The sequence below is a fragment of the Notamacropus eugenii genome, chromosome 4 (assembly GCF_028372415.1).
Source record: "Notamacropus eugenii isolate mMacEug1 chromosome 4, mMacEug1.pri_v2, whole genome shotgun sequence".
Lineage (NCBI taxonomy): Eukaryota > Metazoa > Chordata > Mammalia > Diprotodontia > Macropodidae > Notamacropus > Notamacropus eugenii.
Genome location: NC_092875.1, coordinates 91,756,533 through 91,781,159, shown reverse-complemented (window position 1 = coordinate 91,781,159; position 24,627 = coordinate 91,756,533). Strand labels below are relative to the sequence as shown.

General features: G+C 41.5%; 1 protein-coding gene across 1 annotated transcript in view; it reads right to left on the bottom strand.

Moving 5' to 3' along the window:
- Nucleotides 1-24,627, bottom strand: part of TSNARE1 (t-SNARE domain containing 1) — a 282,756-nt gene that overhangs the window by 112,675 nt on the left and 145,454 nt on the right. The window contains exons 5-7 of the mRNA XM_072602914.1: nt 19,840-19,930; nt 15,784-15,858; nt 13,812-13,883 (exon numbers count right to left, since the gene is read on the bottom strand). Of these exons, the coding sequence (XP_072459015.1) occupies nt 13,812-13,883; nt 15,784-15,858; nt 19,840-19,930 (238 nt within the window). The remainder of the gene's footprint in view (nt 1-13,811; nt 13,884-15,783; nt 15,859-19,839; nt 19,931-24,627) is intronic.

Genomic DNA, 24,627 nt, shown 5'->3' with positions numbered 1-24,627 from the left:
CTGATCACCTGGCAGGATAAGGTACCAGACACTGAAGTCTTTGCTTGAGCTGAACTGCCAAGCATTCAAACTGTGCTTCAGAGAGTACAACTCTGATGGGCTGGCCACATTGTTCAAATGCATAATGTACACTTGCCAAAAAGACTATTTTATGGAAAACTTACATGGGGCAGGTAATCACATGGTGGTCAGAAGAAGTGATACAATGCCACTCTCAAGCTCACTCTCAAGAACTTTGAATTTGACTGTGCAACATGGGAAACACTGGCACAGGACCACTCAGCATGGTGAGCCCACATCAGAAGGGGTGCTGTGCTCTATGAGCAAAGCAGAATTGAGATGGCACAAAGTAAACATAGGATATGCACATTTGGAGTATCCACCCCAAAAAGTCATATGGACTATCTGTGCCCAACCCGTGGAACAGCATTTCAAGCTCATATTGGTCTGATCAGCCACAGTTGGACACACTGAAACTTCATTTTATCATGGTGATGTCATTTTGGTTCTCTTCAAAAATGAAGGACAACAACCACCATGCACTGGGCACGCAAAGACAAGAATAACAACATCCTTTGATGTCAAAGATCTTACACACAGAGAGAAAACAACATTATACAGAGGAGTGCATACAAAAATAGAGAGAGAACAAACAGAAAGATATTGAAGGGAGGGAACTAGCAAGGAAAGCTTAATTAATGTAGATGATGATACTTGAGCTAACCCTTGAATGGAACTAGGGATTCTAAGAGTAAAAGGTGAGGAAGGAGAACATTCCAGGTATGGGGAATAGCCTATGCAAAGTTAAGGAAGTAGGACAAACATATGGCTATAATATACAGCATTACATGTGTAACTCATGACCCAGACACAGCCTCTCAAAGAATTCAGGTTTACACAGAATACGTCTGATCCTGGAAGCCAAGCCCAAGAAGACTGATAGCTCTCTTTAACATACTGCCCTCAAACGGAATTGCTCGAGGAAAATCTCCTGATGTTATTCATGATATAGAATTCCTCAAAATTTTGAATTCCTCAAAAATGCATAAGGGGGACTTTAGCTCCTACACAAGCATTTAAAGCATTAAATACACACACACACACACACACACAATGCAAAATATGGAAAGGACTCACAAGAGCCCACAAACAGAGATTAACACATAAGTCACTCAAATGGCTTATCAGTTGCTGGGGATGGAAGCTCAATTCCATGTGGACAGTCTCGGGCAGGTAAAGGTGGGAACTTCTAAATCTTAGAGTTCTCACGAGGCCCCCCATAAACACCAGGGAATCGAGGAGTGAGACCGAGCAATCTCGTGTATTTCTGCCTCTTCCCGTGAGAAACGTGATGGGAGAGAGCTCTCCCCGCCCTCGAGATTGTCCCGGATCTGGGCACACCTATTGTTATCTAACAGGCACGGTATTCAGGTGCAAACTATGTGGCTGGAGAGCTTAATTAGGATCAGGAAAGCCTGAAAGCACTCTTAGCTTGGGAGGGGCCCTGACCAACAGAAGGCCTCTCCTCCCTTTCCCTCTCTTCGCTCTTCCCTCCCCCTCTCTCCCCACTTACACTTCTACTTCCAATCTCTTATTGTAAGATATTTGCCTCCTTGGGAGATTCCTCGCTCCCTCCTAAGGAAGAATTCCCCCTGCACTTGTAACCAGGACCCTGAATAAAAGCTTAACCCTTGTTCGACTCTGGGAGGTCTCTTCTCTCATATGACTATCTGGTTTGGCCAGCCGAAGACCTGCGAGAGGTAAGGTAAGAAGACTCGGGTAGCCCTCAGGCCTCTAGGCCTGGCAATCAGTTATCCCTTAAAAGGGAACTAATTTGGAATTGCTGTCAGGGCATTCTTTGACAATCTGGTGACAACCTCTTTCCTACACCATTTCTCTAAGAGTCAGAATAACTCCTGAGGATAAGCATAGTTTGAGGACCGCCAAACTAGCCATCCTCATCCCATCAGACCTCTTCTGGGGCCAACTCTTCTTCCTCCTTCACCTCTAACTAAATCCTTCCTAAGGTTCCACCTCTATACGATCTCATAACCATACCCTCCACAATCTAGTGCCATCCTCCCTTTTCAGTCTTATCTCAGCTTGCTCCTCTCCCCTCATTCCATGCTCTAGGCAAATCAAACTATTGATTCTCTGTGCCCCTGACCATCCCTTGAACTTGATTAAATCCATATTTTTGGTCATATTGCTGCTTATGCTTAAAATGTTTCTCTTTTCTACTTTCACCCTGAATTCCTTTCCGTCCTGTAGTAAAAGCCCAATTCAAATACTACTTGCTTCAAGATACCAGAGGAGAGGAAACACAGCTTAGTGTAAAGAGCAAGGGTTCTGACCAAGGGACAACTTGGGTTCTGGTTCTGACTCCCTTACTTACTACCTATATTGAGAAAGTAGCTTAAGCCTTGACAGTTCTAAATCTGGATTCTTTCTCTAATTCCTCCTATTCCTAATGACTTACCCCAATTAGCATATAGCATTTTGTTGGCACTCTTCTAATCCACTTGTAAAGTAATATCACATGTCTTATTTCCATATATATGTATGTGTGTGTTGTTCCCTTACTAAATTATATACTCTATGAGATAAGGGCCCTATCTTTTCTAAGATTTTATTTGCGCCCCCCCCCCCATTCCTAACCCAAGATTCTGGGCACACATTTATCTGTAATTGATAATCTGATATAACTGATGAATTGAACTATCTTCTTCCTTCCCGCACAAACCTGAAGCTTCCTCAAACATTAGCCTGCAAGAAGTCTTTCCCAGTCTCTCTGAATTCCAGTGCCTTGTCTCTATTAATTACTTCCTATTTCTCCTGCATGTAATTTGATTGTATTTAATTGTTTACATTTGTCACCTTCATTAGATTGTTCACTCCTTGAGGCCATGGACCATCTTTTGCCTTTCTTTGCATCCCAAATAGCTTAGCATAGTGCCTAGCACCGACAGAGTGCTTACTGACTCACTTTTACCAGCTCCATGCCTAATCATAGACAAATCAGCAACATTTAGACAAAGGCACAACTCAGCATCAGCCGTTCAGAACTATACACCTGAATTCTTAAAAGCATGTTAGAGCTCCTGAGTTCCAGGACCTCAGCCAGAAGGAGGAAATCTAGGGAGGCTTTCTGGAAGAGATCATCTTATTATGTGTTGATATGATTTGTTCAGTCAGTTCCTCCTCTGACTTAGAAGCAGTGATAGAGAAAAGCATCTGGACCCTTTTGTCTATCTTGCATTGGTCCTAACATAAACTGTGCCTAGTTATGGTCCACATATAAAGTTAGAACTGTGGCAGGAAAAGATAAGTAGGTAAGTAGGGAGAGATAATAGACAGATACACATATAAAAAAACACACACCAACTAAACACAGAACTTGGCATTTGTGAATAGCAATATAGTTTCACCTATATAGTATGCATAAATCCTTTGTGAGAAAGCAAAGGGTGCAGGAGCCCCTGTTAAGCAGGAAGTAGAGGGGCAGACCTTAATAGTTCTTTCTAACATCTACTCTGATTCTATGAATTTCCAAGATTCTAAAATTCATCAACTCTAAGATTCTGAAATCCTAACATCCTATGACTATGATTCTAAGATTTTAGGACTGCAACACTTATTCCAAGATTCTAAAATTTTGTGATTATGGTCTGAAGAGTCAATGACTGTACGAAGCTGATTCTAACATTTTGCTACATAGTTTGAAAGTACATAAGATTGATTTGAAGGTTCTGAGGCTTTTTAAACATTCTGTGGTTGGGTTTCTAAGATTCTATGACTCTGACACTGACATAAAGATTCTGAGTCTAACATTCTAGGATTTGATGATTTTGAGAATCTATAAATACATGCTGCTTTTGCCTGCTTACCCAGCTTCCCTGGTTTTATTTCAAGGATATAACCTAGGGGAAATTTCAAAATCATAAGTCAAGGACTGTCCCTTGCCTAGGATTATCCCCCACTTCCAATTGTACCTGACCATCCCTGCTGCCCGTTAATCTCTATTTGCTTTTGACCTGGGAAATGCTGCATGTTGGAGATGATAATTGTTTTCCATAAAGATGTTTCAAGGAGGAAAAAAAGATGTTGATGAGCCTCATGCATAATGTTAACCGTCATTCTGCATCTCCTGCACCTCCCCTGGGCATAGAAAGGCCCTTATCTGCGCTCTGAAGCTGGATTTCTCACATATTTACCATGTTGCTCTCCCAGTGGATATCATTATTTCAGACCAGGGGAGAAGCTGAGGCACAGTCTCTTCTCCAGACCTATTCCCAAGGTGTACTGGGCACTTGAACAGCATGACCTCCACAACTGTCATCTAGGGGCTCACAACAACTTGCTGTATAACCTTAGGTCAGCCTCAGTCTCTCTGGGTTTCAAGTACTGAAGGTCACATAATGACTGAACTACATATAACTAAGCTTCTTTCCCAAGCACTAACCCCACATTCATTTGTCAAATAACTAGATTACAAGGGGAAGGAAATAAGCATTTATATAGTGCCTTCTATGTGGTAGGCCTCATGTTAAGTATTTTTAACAAATATTATCTCATTTGATCCTCACAATAACTCTGGAAGGCAAGTGGCATTATTATTCCCATTTACAGATGAGGAAACTGAGGCAGACAGAGGTTAAGTGGCTTCCCCAGGGTCACATAGCTAGTACATTCTGAGGTCATATTTGAACTCAAGTCTTCCTGACTCTGGACCCAGCATGCTATCCAATGCACCACTAGCAGTCTTCCTGGACTAGACGGTCCTTTAGGTTCTCAAAAGCTCTGAAAATTACAACATAATACAATAAACATCCATTAAGTATCTACTGTGCACAAAACAGGATGCTCAAAGATGTGTTCAATGATTTTATTATAAGGCTAGGGTTGCACCTCCATTCCAATTAATTTAATCAGAGTAGCCCTGAACACCTCCACTGAATCAATACAATCAATACAAAGCGTAAACTAAATATGATTAAATCCTTAATCAATTTGAGAGGATTATAGGGTTTTGGCCATTGGATGAAAGGCCAATGGCTTCATGTAATTGGTGGAGAAGATCTGATGTTATATCTTGAGCTACCCATAAAAAAGTACAAGCCAGCTTGAAGTGGGCAGTCAGGGGGCCAGTCTAGTGATGGACAACTTTTAGTTTGCAGGATTCCAGTTCATGGACCTGGGTGGATTTGTGGGAGAGTATGCCTCATGCTTCTGAGGGGAATGTTTTAGTGGCTACACTAAAAAAGGAAGGGAATAAACATTTACATAGGACCTACTGTGTGCCAAGTACTGTTCTAAGTGCATTTCACAAATATCTCATTGATTAAAATGAAAAATTTGAAATTTGAAAAAGCTAATTAAGTCATGCTAATTGGGAGGTGCAAAGGTGAGGATTTATGAGCAACAGTAAGAAACTCAACCTCTTAAAGCTACTCCTAGAACTCTGGAAATGAATAATCAACTGTCTTCTGGAAACCATTTTCCCTCTCCCCTCAGTTGAAGTGGGAATTAGGGAGGTAGCCCCACCGGGGGTGCTACACATTGACCCTTCATCATTGTGAGTATCTCATCAGTCTGTGAATCAATCAGAAGTTCTAGATATCTAAACCAACCTCCTCCTATGGCTTATTTCAATCAACCTCTGTGAATGCTAGAGATGAAATATGGAACATCTAGTCCTCTGGGAAGTCCTTCACTGGGACATATGAACTCTTTTACTTTAGGGTCTACAAAGTGCTTTCATCACAACAACACTGTGAGGAAGCTAACACAAGTAGGATTATCCCCATTTTATAGACAGGAACACTGTAGAGATGATAAGCATAATGGCCCCAGAGTCATACCATAAGCCCAGCATCAGAGCAGACACTTGAACTCAGCTCTGCTGCCTCCCACGGAAGGGCCTCTTCTTCCGTCTGGAACATTCCTTCTCACCCAAGTACAGGGAGAAAGTGGGCAGAGTGATCAAAAATAATTAATAAATGAATGAATGAGAATAAAGAGTTTATAGAAACGAGAAAGAAAAAAATCGTTGACAAGCTTTACTATTCCAAGGCAGTAATTATCATCCTCTCTTTTCCTGGAGTGGGTGGGAGGAAGTGAGCAGCTCATGAATATGGGGTGGGGAGAAAGGGGGAGGCAGGCTGGACCCAAGCCAATGGCCAGCCCCTCCCCCACCCCCTGCCACAGCTTTTGGAAGTGGAGGACTGATTTCATAGGACCCAGAGCTATTCCTTCAAAGATGGGGGGGAAGGCAATGAGAGAAAATACTTATCTGATAAAAATATTAACACATCCCCATTGAGCATTAGTAGGATTTAAAGCTGAAAGGAACCTTAGAAGCCATCTACTTCTCAGAGAAGGAAGTGATTTACCCAAAGTCATACTAAGAACAGGTCAGAGTTAGAATCCACATCCATGTCTCCTCACTCAAACGCAGAACCTAGCCAATCACCACTGCTCAATCAATCAATAAACACTAATTCAATGCATGCCATGTTCTGGGAACATGCTAGGTGCTCAGATCATAAAGATAAGATGAAACCATTCCTACCAACAAAGAGCTGACCAGTTGGCAAAACTCTACTCAAGACGCTATGCAGGGAAGGATGATTACTTTTATTTTGCATATAAGGAAAAGTAAGAGGTCATACTAATGGTGATACAGTTAGTTTGCACAAGTCAATCCTGGGAGAAATTTGACTTTCTTGGCTTTCTCATTCCTCTGAGCTCTTTCAGCCCACCCAGACTCAGACTCACCCAGTCCAGGGCCCTTTATGTAAAGAAAAGGATCCTTTGGTAATATGGGGCTGATCTCCTCTAAAGCCCTTTCTGTCTTTCCAGATATCACCTCCTCCGGGAAGCTCCCAACCTGATTCACTAGAGAAGTTTCATTCATCCCAGACCTTCTGAGGCACCTAGAGAATGAACTAAATTCTATTGTTTACATATCTACAGCATTAAAGATTAAAAGGGATTTTTACAGTAGACCTGAATGAGGAGAAACCCAGGCACTGTAAACCCCATTTTTACAGAGGAGAAGACTGAAACACAGAAAGATAGGGTAACTTGTCCATGAGGTTCACATTTCTGTTAAACATCAGAGCCCAAATTGAACCCACATCCTCCTAACTCCAAACTATTACTACTAAGTTTCAGTACATGAGAATCCCAGAATCACTGAATCTGAGTTAGAAGGCACCTCAGGAGCCATCTTGCCTAACCTATACACACACACACATGCAAAATACTCTCACTGTTACATGTCCCATATCAGGCTGACTGATCATTTGGTCTGGATAGAAGATCTCCAAGGAGGCAGAACCCACCCCATCTGTAGGCAACTCATTCCACTTGTGGACAACAATAACCAGAGTCATAGGATAACAGAATCTCAGGTGGAATACATCTCAAAGACCATCTCCTGGGGTTCTTAACCTGGGGTCTGTGAACTAGATACATACATATATACATACGTATATACATACATACAAACCTACACAGACAGACAGATATAGATAATATAGATATATATGCATGTATATGAATATGTATATATGTATACAAATATGTATACATATATACACTTATATATTCACATACACATATATTGACAACTCTATTTCAATATAATTGGCTTCCTTTGTAATCTGATGAACTTTATTTTTTGCATTTAAAAAAACATCATTCTAAGGAGTCCACAGGCTTCTCCAAAATTCTCAAGAAGGTCAAGACATACAGAAGGTTAAGAATCCCTAACTAAGTCAAGTTCCCACCACATGGATGAACACCCTTGACAGCATCCTTCCTAGGGGTCATTCAGCCATCTTTTTAACAACTCCAATAATGGGGAACTCACTACCTACTGAGTGCTATCTCATTTTACTCCTCTCTGCTATCATGGAACAGTACTGATGGTTAGACAGCTCTTCCTCATACTTAAATTTGGTTCTCTGGGACTTTCTGGTCTCAATCCTAGTTCTACTACCCTCATGGGCCTCAGAGAACAAGTCTGCTTGCTCTGCCCCTTGAGAGAGCTTCTGAAAGTTAAGCAGGTGATGATATGGGTATGGGTGATGGTCAGCACCTTGGAAATCACAGTAAGGTTGGCCCTGAGACTATGAGTCATGGGAAGGGGTGGGGGTAGATATTTGAGGGGGGTAACAGGTGTGGCAAGGAGAAGTCCAGGAGAGTCAGGCGGAAAAGATGAGCTGTACCAAAAGTCGACTCTAAGCAGGATGAGAACCTCATATCTAGGACTAACAGCATCGGGTAACATTCTAGACTTAGCTCAATGTTCTTGCTTCCATGCACTTTACATTTCAGTCAAAGGACACTGCTAGCCTTTCCTTGCTTTCTTTCTTGCCTTCTCTCATAACAAAATATTCACACAAGCCACCATTCATGGGCCATACTCCTTCCTCTTCTTGGCCTGTTGAAATCCTCTACCTTTGAGACTCAGCTCAGGTGCCATCTCCTCCCAGAAGTCTTTTCTGAATCAGGATGCTAAAAATTATCTCTTCTGAAGGCAGCTTTGCCAGGTCTCTTTTGCACTTATCACATACTGTTATTATACTATTATATAATCCTCATCTGTATGGCCTCTGTCACACTCTAGAAGGTAAGTTTTATGAGAGTAGGGACAGTGGCAAAAGGGGAAGAGTAATGAACACAGATGACATTAAGAAACATGGTTTTGAATTTCATAATCTGGGCAAGTCATTTTACTTCTTTGAAACTCAGAGCCTCAGTTGTTTTCTCATTTGTAAAATGGGGATAATGATACCAGCTCCACTTATCTCACAGGGCCATCACTGGGAAAACTTAACTTGCCACTGACATGTGAACTGTTATCATCTACATTTTGAATTGTGCCTGACATAGTGGTGTGCACATTCGTCTCCTCTGCACATAAATAATAAATGTCTGCTGAATTAATGAATGGATTGTAAACTTGGGAGATCTCAAGTGTTAGTGCCCTCCTTATCTTAAAATAACGTTGTATCGACTTTAAATAAATTTTGTACTAACTTACCTGCAGACATGTTACTTTCAAACCCTAATAGAAGATACGTTCATAATACTTGAGGGTTATGTAACTTCACTGATGTGGGGACACCCTTTACTGATACAAATTGCAGCCCCTCTGTAACATATACGATCTTAAAGAGTTGCTATAGCCAGCCTTAGAGAGCTTCTCACCTGGGAGAAGCAACCAGAGCTTGTATCCCGTGGGCATGACAAGTTCCTCAGAGGTAGTGACCATGTCATTTTTCATCTTTGTGACTTGAGAGCTGAACTGAGTGTCTTGCATGTAGCAGGGGTCTTCTGGATTGTTGACCTGACTGTACCATGCAGGAGGGTGGTCTTGGGGGTAAATGAGATCATCAAAGCAGGCACTGAGGAGCCACTATGCTTGCTCTACCCTACTCACCCTCTGGACAGAGACAACCACCACAGTATGATGACAGGGACTGGGAGGGGGAAGTATCACAGACACAGAGAGACCCAAAGAAATACAGAAAGAGACATAGGGCAGTGCTGCTGATGAAAAGCGCAGGAATAGAGATAGAGGAAAAACTCAGGAGCAAAGGAGGCTTAGGACAGGAAATACATCTGTCCAGACAGAGAACAGACCTGTGACCTTGGTCCAGAGGTCTCCATCTCTCTGCAGAATACCATGCTGGGCAGCCAGAAAAGTCCTCGGGTATTCTTTCCCAGGAGGCCCAGCATAAGTCTGCATGGAGGACTAGGGTGCCATATATGCTCGCAGGGACCCCCTCAGATTCCAGCATCACATGGAGGGAAATAATACTCCTCTATCTATGATCCCTTAAGATTTCCAAGTGACCTTCCCATAGCACCCCTTCAAGGTAGGTAATGAAGGCACTGCTGTTTTCATTTGGCAGAGGAAACAGAGGCTCTTAAGAGGAAAAATGTGACTTGGTTGGAGTCACATAGTTAGCTAAGATTTGAATTCAAGTGTCCTGACTCTCAGTTCAGCATTCTTTCCACTAATAACAATACCCACTCCCACTTCAATTAATTCTTGAAGATCTATACAGTGTTTTGCTCACCAAAGGTACTCCTGTTGCCTCTTATAACAAGAATTTACATTTATTTAGTGTTCTGAAGCTCCCAAAGCAAGCCCCTTACATGCATATATATCTTTGGATGCTCACACTAGCCCCATGGGGCAAGGAGTATAAAGATTATTATACTCATCTAACAGAAGAAGAAACAGCTAAGGCTAAGTTTTGACTCCCCAGAACAACAGAGCTAATAAGCACTGGCCAGAACCAGGATTTGGCCTTGTCTCTTCGCATTGATTCCCAAGTATCTTCGAAGGGTTTTCTATCTTTTTTACACCCTCCTCCTGATTTCATCCCATGCCTTATTTTCACAGAACCACTGGAGACTGGACTTATTTGCCCTGGGTACGGAAAGAGGAACAAAATGAGTAATTTGCTCAGTAGGCAATTTAAGAGAGCCCAGAGTGGACAGTAGTAATCCATGGCTTTCTGGAAACTGTACAAAATGCCACTATCTTTGTCTAGGGGCAGGCAGCCTTTGAATGTTCAGAGATAATCCATAATCCACTCTGGCTTCTGAATACTTCCTAGCCAAGAAAATCAAGTTGTCCGGGCCAACTTAAAGGGGAAGGAGGTCTATGCAACACTAAGCAAGTCATGTTACCTCTCTGTGCCTGTTTCCTCATTATCAAAATGGAGGATCACAGTATTTGTAGAGGAAAGGATCATTAGTCCAACTCCCTCATATTGCAGTTGGGGAAACTGAGGCACAAAGGGGCTAAAGAGATTTGGTAAAGGTCATGTATGTAGTAAACAGGAGAGTGAGGAGTCAAACTCAGGTCTCTAGCTCCAAGAGGTCTTTCCAATGAACCAAACTGCCAATAATAAAAATGCATTTCTATATACATTGCCTCACTTGAGGTTGTCATGAAGTTCAAATGAGATAATTCATGTAAAGTGCCAGCGCTAGTTAATACCTGAACTAGTACTATAACAAATACCAAAACTATTGGACTTGGAATCAGGATCATGAAGGATTTAGAGCCAAAAGGAAACTTTGACACCATCAAGTCTCAGCCCTTTCATTTTACAGATAAGTAAACTGAGGCACAGAGAACCAAAGTCACTTGCTTCAGCTAATATACCAATGCCAGGGGCAGGATTTGAACCCACATTTTCTTGGCTCTAAGTCCTAGGCCCTCGCCACAATAACCAAGCTACTCTTGAAACCTGTCTGAAATTACAACACCAACCCCTACTTATAGCGTGACCCTGAATAAATCACCATTCTAGATTCAGTCTTCTCCTCTGTAGAACTGGAATAACAGTTTGACTCCTTACCTCACTAGGTTAGCGAAAAAAAGTGTACTGTAAAGTTTAAAGCCCTGTAGAAATGTGAATTTATTATATTATGGTCATCATTCTTGACCAGCCACAATGAGGATGCTGCATCCTCCTATCCACAACAAATGATGATGATGAGAAAAGGGTGATTTTTCAGAAAGGAGACTCTTTGCCCTCATGCTTTTGTTGCTGTTGAGTCATTTCAGTGGGGCCTGGCTCTCTGTGACCCCATTTGGGGTTTTCTTGACAAAGATACTGGAGTGGTTTGCCATTTCCTTCTGCAGCTCATTTTACAGATGAGGAAACTAAGGCAAACAGGGTTAAGTCACTTGCCCAGAGTCACCCAGCTAGTAAGTGTCTGAGGTCAGATTTGAACTGAGGAAAATGAATCTTTTTGATTCCCAGCCCAGTACTCTATCCATTGCACCACCTAGCTGCCCCATCCTCATGCTAGAACAGCTAGGACATCACAATGTCCTCCCTTAGGGGCAAAACACCTGAAAAGCTTCATGGTTTGCCCCATTCTGTTTTCTCCAATACTCTTTGATGTCCACGTAGGAGACAAAAGACAGAAGACATCAACTAACAGCCTAGATGGGAAAAGACAGTTTTTGTACATGTGAATCACCCTTCTGTTTTCATGTCTGTTCCCAAAGCTCAAGAAATCTTGCTTAAATAAGACCCTCTGCTTTAATGAGTTTTATTAGAGCTTAAAAACGTTCACTCAGCTGGAATCCCTGGAAGAAGACCCATGAATCAGACATTTCTAGTAAAATTGTGCTCTCCTGATGGTTCAAAGAATCACAGGATTAGGAATAGGAGAATCTTCAGTGGTCATCTAGTCCTACCCATTTCATCAGGGCTTCCACCAGAGCAGAAACATCTACTATATGATAAACACTTAGCCCCATAAAGAGAAGTATGAATAGAAGCACAGTTCATAAATGGGATAAGTAAGCTTCTCCATCAGAGACATTTGCTGGCCTACAAGTAGCCTCCACATCCTTTTGCTATGAAAACACTGGCTCATTACAAACTAAATCTTGTTATTAAAAATTAAATTAAATTAATGAATTAATGATTGAATAAATAAAATGCATTCTAGTAATTATCCAATATAGAAACCAGATGGTCAGTAACGGTCTGAGCTAATGGTGCCCTGTAACAAAAGTAAACCTGGATTATTTGGCATATCTTTTCCTTTTCCTCTGGTTGGTTTTGATATAAGCATCTCTTTATCAATCAACCCAGTACACTGCAAAGGGGATCCTAATGAGGGTAGGTTCACAGTTTTGATTTCCACATGTGCTAACTGCCTTCCAAGACACCAGGCTGAGCCCTTACCTTGGTCACAGAAGAAACCCTGGTCTAGACTGACAGACAGATGGATGGATGGGTAGGGACCAACAGACAGATGCAGACAGACAGAGACAGACAGACATAGGCAGGCAGATAGATGGATAGATGGACAGAGAGATAGACAGACAAGTAGATAGATAGATAGAGAGAGAGAGAGATAGACAGACAGACAGACAGACAGACAGACAGACAGACAGACAGATAGATAGATAGATAGATAGATAGATAGATAGATAGATAGATAGATAGATAGATAGGTAGGTAAATAGCATTTACTTATTAGGTGCCAGACCTGTTGCTAAGTGTTGCATATACCAATAAATACAAGTAAGATCCCTCTGTCCTCAAGGACTTTCCTTTCTAATATGGGCACTGGAAAGGGTAGGGAGAAGGGAAAGGGCAGTGTAAGGGGAATTTGGTGGAAAGATGGCCCATAAGGGTATGGAGGACTGGTTTCATACAAGAAGGCTCAACTATCAGAGCCCATCATCCCAGGGGCAGAGTTCAGGGCATAGGGAGGGGGACAGACAAGGATGATGGCTAGCATGTAGGCAGCATGGTGTGGAGATTGTCAGGAAGTGATATGGAAGCCAGATTCTGGGCAAGATATGGTGAAGGTTTCCCTATTAGAACCCAGAGTTCCAGTCTGATAGTGAGACAGATAGGCTAGGTCTTAACCCTGGAAATAGCCAGAGCTCTAACACACACTATGCCATTGTTTTTCTTTAGACCTGTGTGAGACATCAGGTAGGTTCTGGGTAGCCTATCCCTGCCCCTACTCCCATCCCAGAAAACTGATCTTGGAATACATGACCTAAGGGTCATGGGAGATCAATCTCTTCTTACTGGACACAAAGCACTATGAGGAGTAAGTCTTCAGCTCAAGAGGGAGATTCCTTAGGTCAAACCAACCCATTTGCTCCCTGTCCTTTTCCTCCTCCACACTCCTCATGCCTCCCAGGAGAAATAAAGATCATATTACTGTTTTATAGCCATAGCTCTCCAACCCTGTGCTGCATATACCAGGGCAGGCTCTCCCATCATGTACAGGACACCCACCTGCCTTCTGCTCCTCTGTGTTCCTGCTGTGGACACCAGGGGAAGAGGGATCTTGGACTTCTCTGCTATTTTCTGTCAAAGAAATGGAAGCAGGTGAGGAAGGAAGCAAGTAAATAGAGAGCTTCTGGCTAGGCCCACAGACATGAACATGCTCATTTGACTCCCTACCATCCACTCTCCCCCAGAGAATAGAAATGGCCTAGGAGGGGAGAAACCTGGGCTTTAACTCTGACTCAATGCCTTGAGAGACAATCCTAGGGTGGTAGGAAAACCAGACCAGAGGCTATCTGAGTCACTTGTCAGTACTTATTGGTTCTGTGGCTGCAGGCAAGTCCCTTTACCTCTGTGGGCCTTACTGTCCTTATATGTAAAATGGAAATAAGACACCCTCTCTCTACCTCACATGCCTGTTGTGCTTTGGAAACTCTAAAGAGTTGCAGAAATGTCAACTGTTATTATTGTTTTATTGTTATATCCTAACATGTTGGGAACTCAGCTTTTCTTAGCTGTAAAATTCTTAACTGTAAAATTATTGTAAAACTTTCTTATTTGTAAAAACTGGCCTAGGGTCCCTTACAGACCTAATTTAATTTAATACTATTCAGTAAGCATTCACTTACTGCCTATGGTGTAGTACAAAAAAGTTCCCAGCCATGAGTCAGACTCTGCCCCCAAGTCTAAGAGCAACCTTGGATAAATCATTTCCCCATCTGGGCCTCAGCTTCCCTATCTGTACGATGAAGGGAGGCAGAGGTTGGAGTAGATGACATATAAAGTCCCTTTTAGCTTTGACAGTGCCTTTCAAGGGCTTTCCTAGCTCAAACACACTATGTCTTGACCTCCAAGAAGGCCCTGCTCAAAGGGGATGATTTGTGGGGAACTCTAGCAACGATAATAACAAAAAGGCAACCCCTGCCACAGAAGCAACTTAAGATTTCCTTAGTGTTATAATGGATATAATATTTGTGTCACCTGCCTCACAGAGTTACTCTAAAGAAAGCATTTCAAAAACCTCAGGTCACTATGAAAACATGAACCTATGATCTTAGTATTAGGCTGCTATGACTACGGTGGAGGGAGTAGAGGCAGCATATGCAGAGACAGGCCTTCGGAGAGTGACCCTTGGGAAGATTAAGAAATCCATCTCAGGGATGACCAAGTATTGATCACGGCAAGTTAAAACTGGCAGGGACTTTGGAATGTAGACTGTCAGAGCTGAAAGGGAACTGAGAACCTAGAATGTTAGAGGTGGAAGAGACTGTAAGCACAGAATGTCTGAGCTGGAAGAGACTTCAGAATGCAAAACGTTCATATTTAGTATTTATGGTTTGCAAAGGGCTTTATGTACAATAACTCATGATTCTCAAAAAAACCCAAAAAACCCAACTCTGAATCTACAAGTGAAAATATCATTAGCCCCATTTTGCAGGCAAGGAAACTAAGGTTCTGAGAAACAAAGTGCTTTGTCCAGAGCATTCAGTCAGTGGCACAGTCTGGTCTTTTGAGGAAGTGCCAAAGGTCACAGAACTAGGAATTAATGAACCTAAGATTTGAATTGTGGTCTCCTGACTCCAAATACAGCACCAGGCTGCCTATACTCTAAAAGAAGTCCTACATAAATCTCCAGGGAGTGGTGAGGATTAGATAAGCTAAGAGAATGGGAAATGGCTTTATACAGTCCAAAAAGGAGCTGTACAGATGTAAGGCAGTATTCAAAGCAAATCACACTGGGCTCCTGGCTACCCCCATCTTTTCCTGAGGGCAGCCTAGTAATTCTCCAAGCCTCAGGATTTTTATCTATAAAATCTATATAAAAAACCCAAAACTATCTACTCTATAGGGTTATGGTACACAAAATAACTGGGAATGCCAAATCCTATATATCCTATAAAAATACGAAAAGTATTTTTATCATTATTCTCCCTCTAAGGCACACTGTAGGGGAGTAGGGCAATGGTCCCTGAGCCCTCACCTTCTGGATAGCTCCATAGCGCTGGAGAACATCCAACAGTTGATTCCTCAGTCGGTTTAGCTGAAGGCATTCTTGCTGCAAGAAGAGCAGAGAATGGATGAGGGCATTCCTTTGGTCAATGGGCATCTTGGGCCACTATCCTCACTGCTCACTATCACCATTCATTCCACCCTAGAGAACTAAGGAGGTTCTGGGACTGAACAGAAGGATGATTGCCCTACCAATCACTGTTCAATGCTAGAAGAAGCACTGGCAAAATTCAGTTCTGTGACTGTCAGTATTCACAGTTATTAGTGATATCTCCTGACTCAAATCTGAATTTATAAAGGATCAGAACTCCAGAGCTAGAAGGGATGTCAGAGGTCACGAAGTCAGTCCAACCTTCTCATTTAAGTGATTTGTACTGTGTCAAAGAGGTACGAAGGATCAGAGTTAGGAGTTGAGCCTTGGTCCACTGACTTCACAGTCAGAGCTTTCTTTGTTTTAACATAACTTTTTCAGATGAACAAATCTACTTTCTCTCCTACCTCTCACCCTGTTAAAAACGGGGAGAGAAAGAAAAAACAATTTCCTTTTAACAATTATACATACAAAAAAACAAAACAAATTACTTCATTGGCTATATACAAATATTTGTGTACACATATATCTGTGTGTAATAGACATGCATGTACATGTATGTGTATACGTATACACACATTTCTATATACAAACACATACATATACATATATACATACACATATATTTACATATATGTAAAAATTCTGCACCCTGAATCCATCCCTTTTCTGACAGGAGGTAGACAGCAAGTCTCATCATTCTCTTCCTCCTCTGCAGTCAAGAACGACCACTGCATTGATTAGAGTTCTAAAGTCTTTCAAAGTTGCTTCTTGTCTTACAGATGTGGTGATCCTATATAAATGGTTCTCCTGGTTCTTCTCATTTACATTTTTCATCAGTTTATACAATGTTTTGAAATGGGTCAGTTTTACGATACTGATGTTACAGTATAAATTCTTTTGGTTCTGCTGACTGCACTCACCATCAATTCATATAAGACTTTTCATGCTTCTTTGAAAGCATCCATATAATGCCTTCATTTCTTCTGTTGCATTAGTAATCTACAACATTCATATACCACCATTTGTTCAGCCATTCTCCAACTGATGAGCATCCCTTTAGTTTCCTTTTCTTTTTTTTTGCCATCACTACAAGCACTGTTAAGAATATTCTTGTACATAAGACATCTTTTTCTACTTCTTCGATCTCTTCTAGGTATACACCTAGCAGCAGTACAATTGCGTCAAAGATTGCTAGGAAACTTTTTGTGTATCATTCCAAATTGCTTTCTGGCATGGCTGCACCCATTCACAAGTTCACCAACCAGTGCATCTAAGTTCCTGTTTTCCCACCACCCCTCCAACATGTTTCCTTTTCTTTTTTGTCAGTTTTGCCAATCCGGTGGATGGGAGGTAGAACCTCAGAACTGCTTTAATTTGTTACTGTCATTCTGTTGTTTTCAGTCATGTCTGATTCTTTGTGACTCCATTTGGGGTTTTCTTGGCAAACATACTGGAGTGATTTGCCATTTCCTTCTCCAGCTCATTTTACATATGAGGAAACTGAGGCAAACAGGGTTAAGTGACTTACCCAGAGTCCCATAATTAGTAAGTGTCTGAAGCCAGGGTTGAACTCTGGAAGATGAGCCTTCCTGACTCCAGGCCTAGCACTCTATCCACTGTACCACCTAGCTGTTCTTGCTTTAATTTGCATTTCTCTAATGAGTGAAATGAAGCATTTTTTTTTCCACATGAGTACAGGTATCCTAGGTTCCATCCCTTGAGAATTTAATGACACAGAAAGAACCTAAGACTATGTATCCATTGAGGAATAGGTCTTGTTTTTACAAATTTTACTCCATTCCTTATATATCTTGGAATATATCAGAGTTTATCAGAGAAACTAACAATACAGATTTTATTCCCAGTCATGTTCTTTTCCCTTTTAATCTTAGCTTTACTGGATTTGTTTGTGTAAAAATATTTTAAATTTCATGTAATCAAAATGGTCCATTTTATCTTTTGTGATTCTCTCTATCCCATTTTTGGTTGTGAATTTTTATTTTATCTATAAATCTGATAGGTAATTTTTCCATATTTCTTTACCTTGTTTATGATGTGAACTTTTATATCTTAGTCACATATTTATTCAGAGCTTATCATGATGTGCGGTGTCAGGTATTGCTCTAAACCCAATTTCTGCCAAAAGTCGGCCAGTTTCCCTAACAGTTTTCATCAAATAGTGGGTCTTTAACTCAGTACTTGAGGTCTTTGTGTTTATCAAACACTAGGCTATTAGGTCATATGCTTCTATACGTTGCGAACTTCATCTGTTCAACTAATTGACCTGTTTTTGCCATGGAGTATATAGTTTTAGACCTTGCACTGATGGATCATATGACCTCTTACCCTTTGATCTATGTGTATGCCCTCCCTTTCTCCCAGTAGAATGTAATTTCCCAGATAGCAAGGACTGTTTTGGTCTTTTGGGTCTCTGGACACAGTAGGCACTTAATAAATGCTTGGTGACTGATGGACTGATTGGCTGATTTCTCTCTCTCTCTCTCTCTCTCTCTCTCTCTCTCTCTCTCTCTCTCTCTCTCTCTCTCTCTCCCCCTCCTGGTCCCTCACTGTGCAAAGTGCCCAACTAGCCCACAGCAGTAGAAAACCAGCATTTCACAATGGGCCATAAATTCTGTGTTAAGTGTACGAAGTTCTCCAGGCTATCATTTAAACACCAACTTCTGGCATGATGCTATCATGGCATCAGATCAGTGCCCTGGCAGTCTGCAATACAGCACAACACCAGGGTATGAGCCCATCAATTTATCATTAAATCACACAGGCAACTCCACAGCAAGGGCCATGACTTTTCTGGGCCTCCATTTTCTCCTCTGTAAAATAGAGGAACAGAGTAGCTTATTTCTAAGGCCTCTAAAGGCTCTGAAATTCTGTGAGCATGTGCATGGTCATCACCTATATTTCAGATTCTCAACACAACTGCTTTAGAATTTTCCAAGAATAACCTAACCAGTTTCCCATCTCTGTTTTAATCCATCTATTCCTCCACAGGCTACTGAGTTAATCATCATAAAGCTCTCATCCTATTAGTCACCATGTGATCCCACTGATGATGGTGATCCCCAAAATAGCAAGGATCATCATGATATTAGGGGGTTTTATGTTGATATTAACAGTAATTTGATCATGGTGACAGTGATGGTAATAATAGCGAGAGTGATGATGGATATGGTGATCCTGATGGTCATTATGATGGCGATGAAGATGGCAATAGCATTGATGTTGGCATCAGTGAGTAAACAATGATGGTGACTTCCCTTTCCAGATAAATAGGGTACAAAAGACCATAGAAGGACACTTAGTAATTCAGGCCAAATACAATAAATAGCTGAAAATAAAGTGAGTCAGACATCTCAGCATGGATAATGGTTTCCTTTCTTCTTCACAGAATGAGGGGGTCATACCTAGACAACTATTTATTTGAAAAAAGCTCCCAGGGGTCTTAGGTGCCATAGACTTAAGAGGCCTCACCAGGGTGACATGTTGCCAATTTTTTAAAATTTGATTCCATATTGAATATTTAGAAGAATGCCCATAACAAAGTACATGACTTTTTCAATGAACAGGGAAACAGTAATTTACTGAGAAGTGTTTTTCAACTCAATTTAAAGGCAAATTTTCTAACAATCTGAGCTGACCCAAAACTGGATGGAATTTCTAGGAAGAGTGAATTCCTCATCCTTGACTGCACAGAGGCTGAATGACATCTTGGCAGGTGTCTAATGAAAGTGATTCCAGTACCAGGTGAGAAGTCCCTCATCCCTTGATTGGTAAGATTTGAACACCTCTGCACCAGGTTGGCAGTTCCTTGGTTTAATAGGAAGACCCAAAGTTGAATCTCGCCCTCTCCCAGACCTACTTTGTTGATGGCTGGGGGTCAGGCTCCCAACATGACTCTCTGACCATGGCACATACCTGAGATGAGCCCCGTACGAGCTCTGACAGCTGCTTGATGGTACTGATGCTGGCACAGATGGTTTTATTGGTCTCCTGCTGTGATGCCTGCCTGGGGAGCAAGGGGCAGAATATGCAAGGGAGGCAGAGAGAGAGAAGAGAGATTGGAAAGAGATACAGACATAGACATATACCAGTATAGGGCGACAGAAACAGAGGAAGGAGAAAGAAGATGGAACACAATAACACAAAGGAGCACAGAGAAAGGGAAACGGAGAGAGACAAAGAAACAAAAAGAGAGACAGAGAGAAATGCAGAAATTGAGAAAGACACAAAGAGAGACAGAAAGACACAGATAGAAGGAAAAGATAAAGATATAAGGAGAAAAGAAGGAATGGTAAAGGACGTTAGAAAAGGGGAAATAAGTACGAGGAAAGGAGAAAAAAATAAGAGAGGAGGAAATAGGGAAGGGAAGAGAAGCAAAAAGGGATAGAGAGAAAGATTGAGGGAGTCAGAGGGAGTTAGGACAAAGAGAAAGAAGAGAAAATTTACAACTGAATTTCCAGGCCAGGAATGGTCAATAGGGACTCCTAGACTAATAAGGAGCAGCATTACCTATGGAAGGTGATTCTCCAGGTATGCAAATAGCCAACACCAACTCCCTTCCCCCTTTAAGGACAGCAAGATCTGGGTGAACAGATGCTGTTATTGTTAGCAAGAATAGGGTCCAAATGCGATGATGCTTCTCAGGTTTGCCTTCAAACATGCCTTTATTCTAATCCTATACAATATACCCCTAACTGTCTCACAGACCTTCCTTCTCTGCCCCTTTGGTTTCCCCATCAATCTCAGCTGTGAAAGACAGGGCTACAACTGAGCCTGGGGATTCAGATTCCACCACTATGTATTCTTGGGCAATAGAGTGTCTGACCTAGAACCAGGAAGACCTGAGTTCAAATCTGGACTCAGACCCATACTAGCTGTGTGATCCTGGGCAAATCACTTATTCTATTTGCCTCTGTTTTCTCATCTATAAAATGGGGATAATAACAGCACCTATCTGTTAGGGCTGTTGAGAGGATCTAATGAGATAATAACTATGAAGTGTTTAGTGCAGTGCCTGGCACATAGTAAGTGCTATATAAATGTTAGTAACAATTATTATAATGATGATAAGGGTACTTGCATCAGGAATCAGGAGATCTGGGTTCTGGTCCTGGTTCTGGACTCATATTTTACTGAAAAAAAATGAGGTCATTCCCAGAAAGCTCTTATTCCCCCTCCCTTCCCCCATGCCATAACTCACATAACTCAGATGCCTTCCCTCACTATCTCCTCCTTTATCCGTGTCTCACATGAAGAGGTAGGCCTTCTCCTGGCCAAAGCAAACCCTTCTACATGTACAAGTGATCCCATTCCATTCCATTCCATCCTCCCAAACAGATTGCCCCCTCTATCATCCCTACTCTTTCACTAATCTTTTATTATTCTCTGTCTACTGACTGCTTCTTAATTCCTACAAATATGCCCCTGTCTCCACCATCCTTAGCACCTAATGCATCCATCCCCACTGTCTACTATCCTATATCTCTCCTCCCTTTTGTGGCTGGAGCCATTACCCTACAGCTGGTACCTCCACTTCTTTTCACTCTCTTCTTAACACTCTTCTGTTTGGCTTCTAACTTTATCCTTCAACTGAAATTGGGCTATACCAAGCTATCACCAAATCCAATGGGCTTTTCTCATTCTCATCCTTTTTAACCTCTTTGAAGTCTCTGACACTGCCAATCACCCTCTTCTTGATATTCTCTCCTCTCTAGGTTTTCCTGACACTACATTCTGCTACTTCTCCTCCAATTTGCTTGACCATTCCTCTTTTCTCTCTTGTTCTGGATCTTCTCCCAAGTCATGCCCTCACCATGTTAATGATGGGCTGTCCTGGTCCCTCTTCTCATCTCCCTAGATACCATATCTCTTAGTGACTAATGGATTTGATTATCATTTCTATGCAGATGATACTCAAATCAGTTTATCCAGACCTAACCTCTCTGCTGATGTCATCTTACATCTCCGCCTGTCTAATGAACATCTCTAACTGGCTGTCCTTCAGACATCTTAAACTGGACATGCCCAAAACTGAACTATTTATCTCTCTGTCCAAACTCTCCCTTCCATCTAACTTCTCTGTTCCTCCCAGTCACCCCAGCCCTAAACCTAGGTAACAACCTCAACTCCTCATTCTCACCACTTAGATCCAATTTGTGGCCAAGTTCTGCAGATTTTATCTCTGGAACATCTCTCCTATATCCCTCCTTCTCTCCTAGGACACTGACACCATCCTGATGCAGGTCCTCATCACCTCATGCCTAGACAACAGTAATATCCTTTTGTTTGGTACCCTACCTCAAGTCTCTCCCTCATCCTCCACTCAGATATCAATCTGATCTGCCTTAAAGTGCCTGTCTAACCATGTCACCTCCCTAATCAATAAACCCCAGCGGCTTTCTATTACTCTTAGGAACAAATATAAAACTTTCTGCTTAGCTTGTAGCACCTCCTTACATTTCCAGCCCTCTCACTATGTACTCTTTTGTGATACTGGTCTCTTTGCTTCCATTTTTCAGTGGCTGTCCTCCATTACCTAGAACTCTTTCCCTCCTGATGTCTGCCTCCTGGCTTCCTGGACTTCCTTCAAGTCCCAGCTAAAATCCCAGCTTCTACAAGAAGTCTTTCTTGGTCCTCCTTAATCTCAGTAGCTCCTCTGAGACTGACCTCAGTATCACAATGTCATTCTGGTCCTTTTGGAGCACAAAGGACAACAATCACCCTCCTCTCTGAGACTATCCCCCATTGATCCTGTCTGTGTCTTGTTTGTTCATAGTGATTTTCATGTTGTCTCTCCCACTGGATTATTATTCCTCTTTGTATCCAAAGTGCTTAACATGGTGCCTAGCACATAAGAAGGGGATAATACATGCTAGTTGCCTGCCTGACTGGTTCTGCTGCTTGATTTTATACTAAACAATCTCTAAGGTGCTCTCCAGTTTTAAATCTGAATATACAATAGATATAGTTGGGGACACGGGTTTCACACAGCACAACTATGAGACATTTAAGTTCAAATCATTATGACATAATCAAGACTATTTAGCAGATAAGAGGAAAGAGAGGTCAGCCTACACTGAACAAGGCAGAGAAGCTTCCTGGAAGAAGTGGGATGTTGGCTGGGTATAGAAAATAAGACTAAAATCAGTATCTGTATCAGGATAAATTCTCCAGACCTGAACTTCACATTTTTTATGGGCTAATTAAAAAATGTCCCAGGGAGTAGGCCATTCTAAGTGGTAGTCCATTCTAAAGTGTGAAAAATTCAAGGAATCACATACTTTTAGAGTTGGAGGGCCCTCAGAAGGCATCTGGTCCAATCCATACCTGAATAGGAATCTTCTCTAAAGTATCCCTAAAAACCAGTTTCTACCCTCTGCTTAAACATTTCTACTGATGATAAGTTCACCCCCTCACAAGTCAGTCTATTCAATTTTTAAATGATGGGAGCACAGTGACCACTCCATGGATAACAAATTGTATAGTTTAATACTGATTGTTGCCCATTATCTGCTTTAATGCAAGAAATGATGGAGAAGGGAGAATTCCTCTTGTTACAATGAGAATGAATTCCTCAGGCTGGATGACACTAGAGGGGTAGAGGTGAATAGTGTAAATGCTGAGGGACAGGGCTACATGGGGGGTGGGGGGAAGGTGAGGGAATAACCATTATTACCTTCAAAGATCTGAGATGCTGTTCCAGTTCCCTGTGCTCCAAGAGGGCAGAAAGGGAGCCAACAGGGAAAAGCCCTTAGGAGGTAGATGTAGGTTCAACATAAGAAAGTGCATTCTGACAACAGGGATGTCTGGTAATGAAGCAGTGCCCTGGACAATAGTGAGCTCCTCATCATTTTAAGATAAGATAGTTATATGAATGAGATACTGCAGAGATTTCTATGCAGCATGGCTTGGAAGACATGACCCAAATATAGATCTCTCCTAATTAAAGCATTCTATGATTCTATGATTTTCAAACAATCATCGCGATCTTAGCCTGCAACAACAAAAGTATAACATTAAAATCAAGGGAGCGGATCGTCGCAAGGGCCTTTGCCCTGCTCAGGAAAAAAAAACTAGAAGAGATGTTCTTAATTTTTAAATTTTTTTTGAAGTGATAGACCCCTTTGGCAGTCTGGTGAAGCCTATGGATCCATTCTCAGAATTATTACATGAATAAAATAAAAGATACAAGATTACAAAGTAAATCAATTATAATGAAATACAGTTAACAAAATATTAAAAGTTCCAACTTCATGGACCTTCTGAAATTTATCCATGGACTCCCTTGGCAACCCACAAAACCCAGGTTAAAAATCCCTGGTTCAAAATATTATATTCAATTTTAGAATCAATATTATATTCTACATTTTGGGAGGAATTTTCATATTACTTCAGTGTTTGGGTAACCAGAATGGTGAGAAGGTTATAGACTATGTCATATGATCAGAGGATCATTTTGAACTAGGTGAGACTGGGGAATCATTTTGTTTAACCAGCGCTTACATTTTGCAGATGAGAAGATTGAGACTCAGGCAGATTAAACAGAAAACAGCTTTCTCAAGGTTATATATGTAGTAAATAGCTGAGGTGGTTTTTGAACCCAGGGCCTTGGACTTCAACTGTAGTGTGTTAATTAGGTTGCAAATAAAGGAAATGGACATGTTAGCTGGGAGAAGAAAAGAACTGGGCACCCAGGATTAGTTA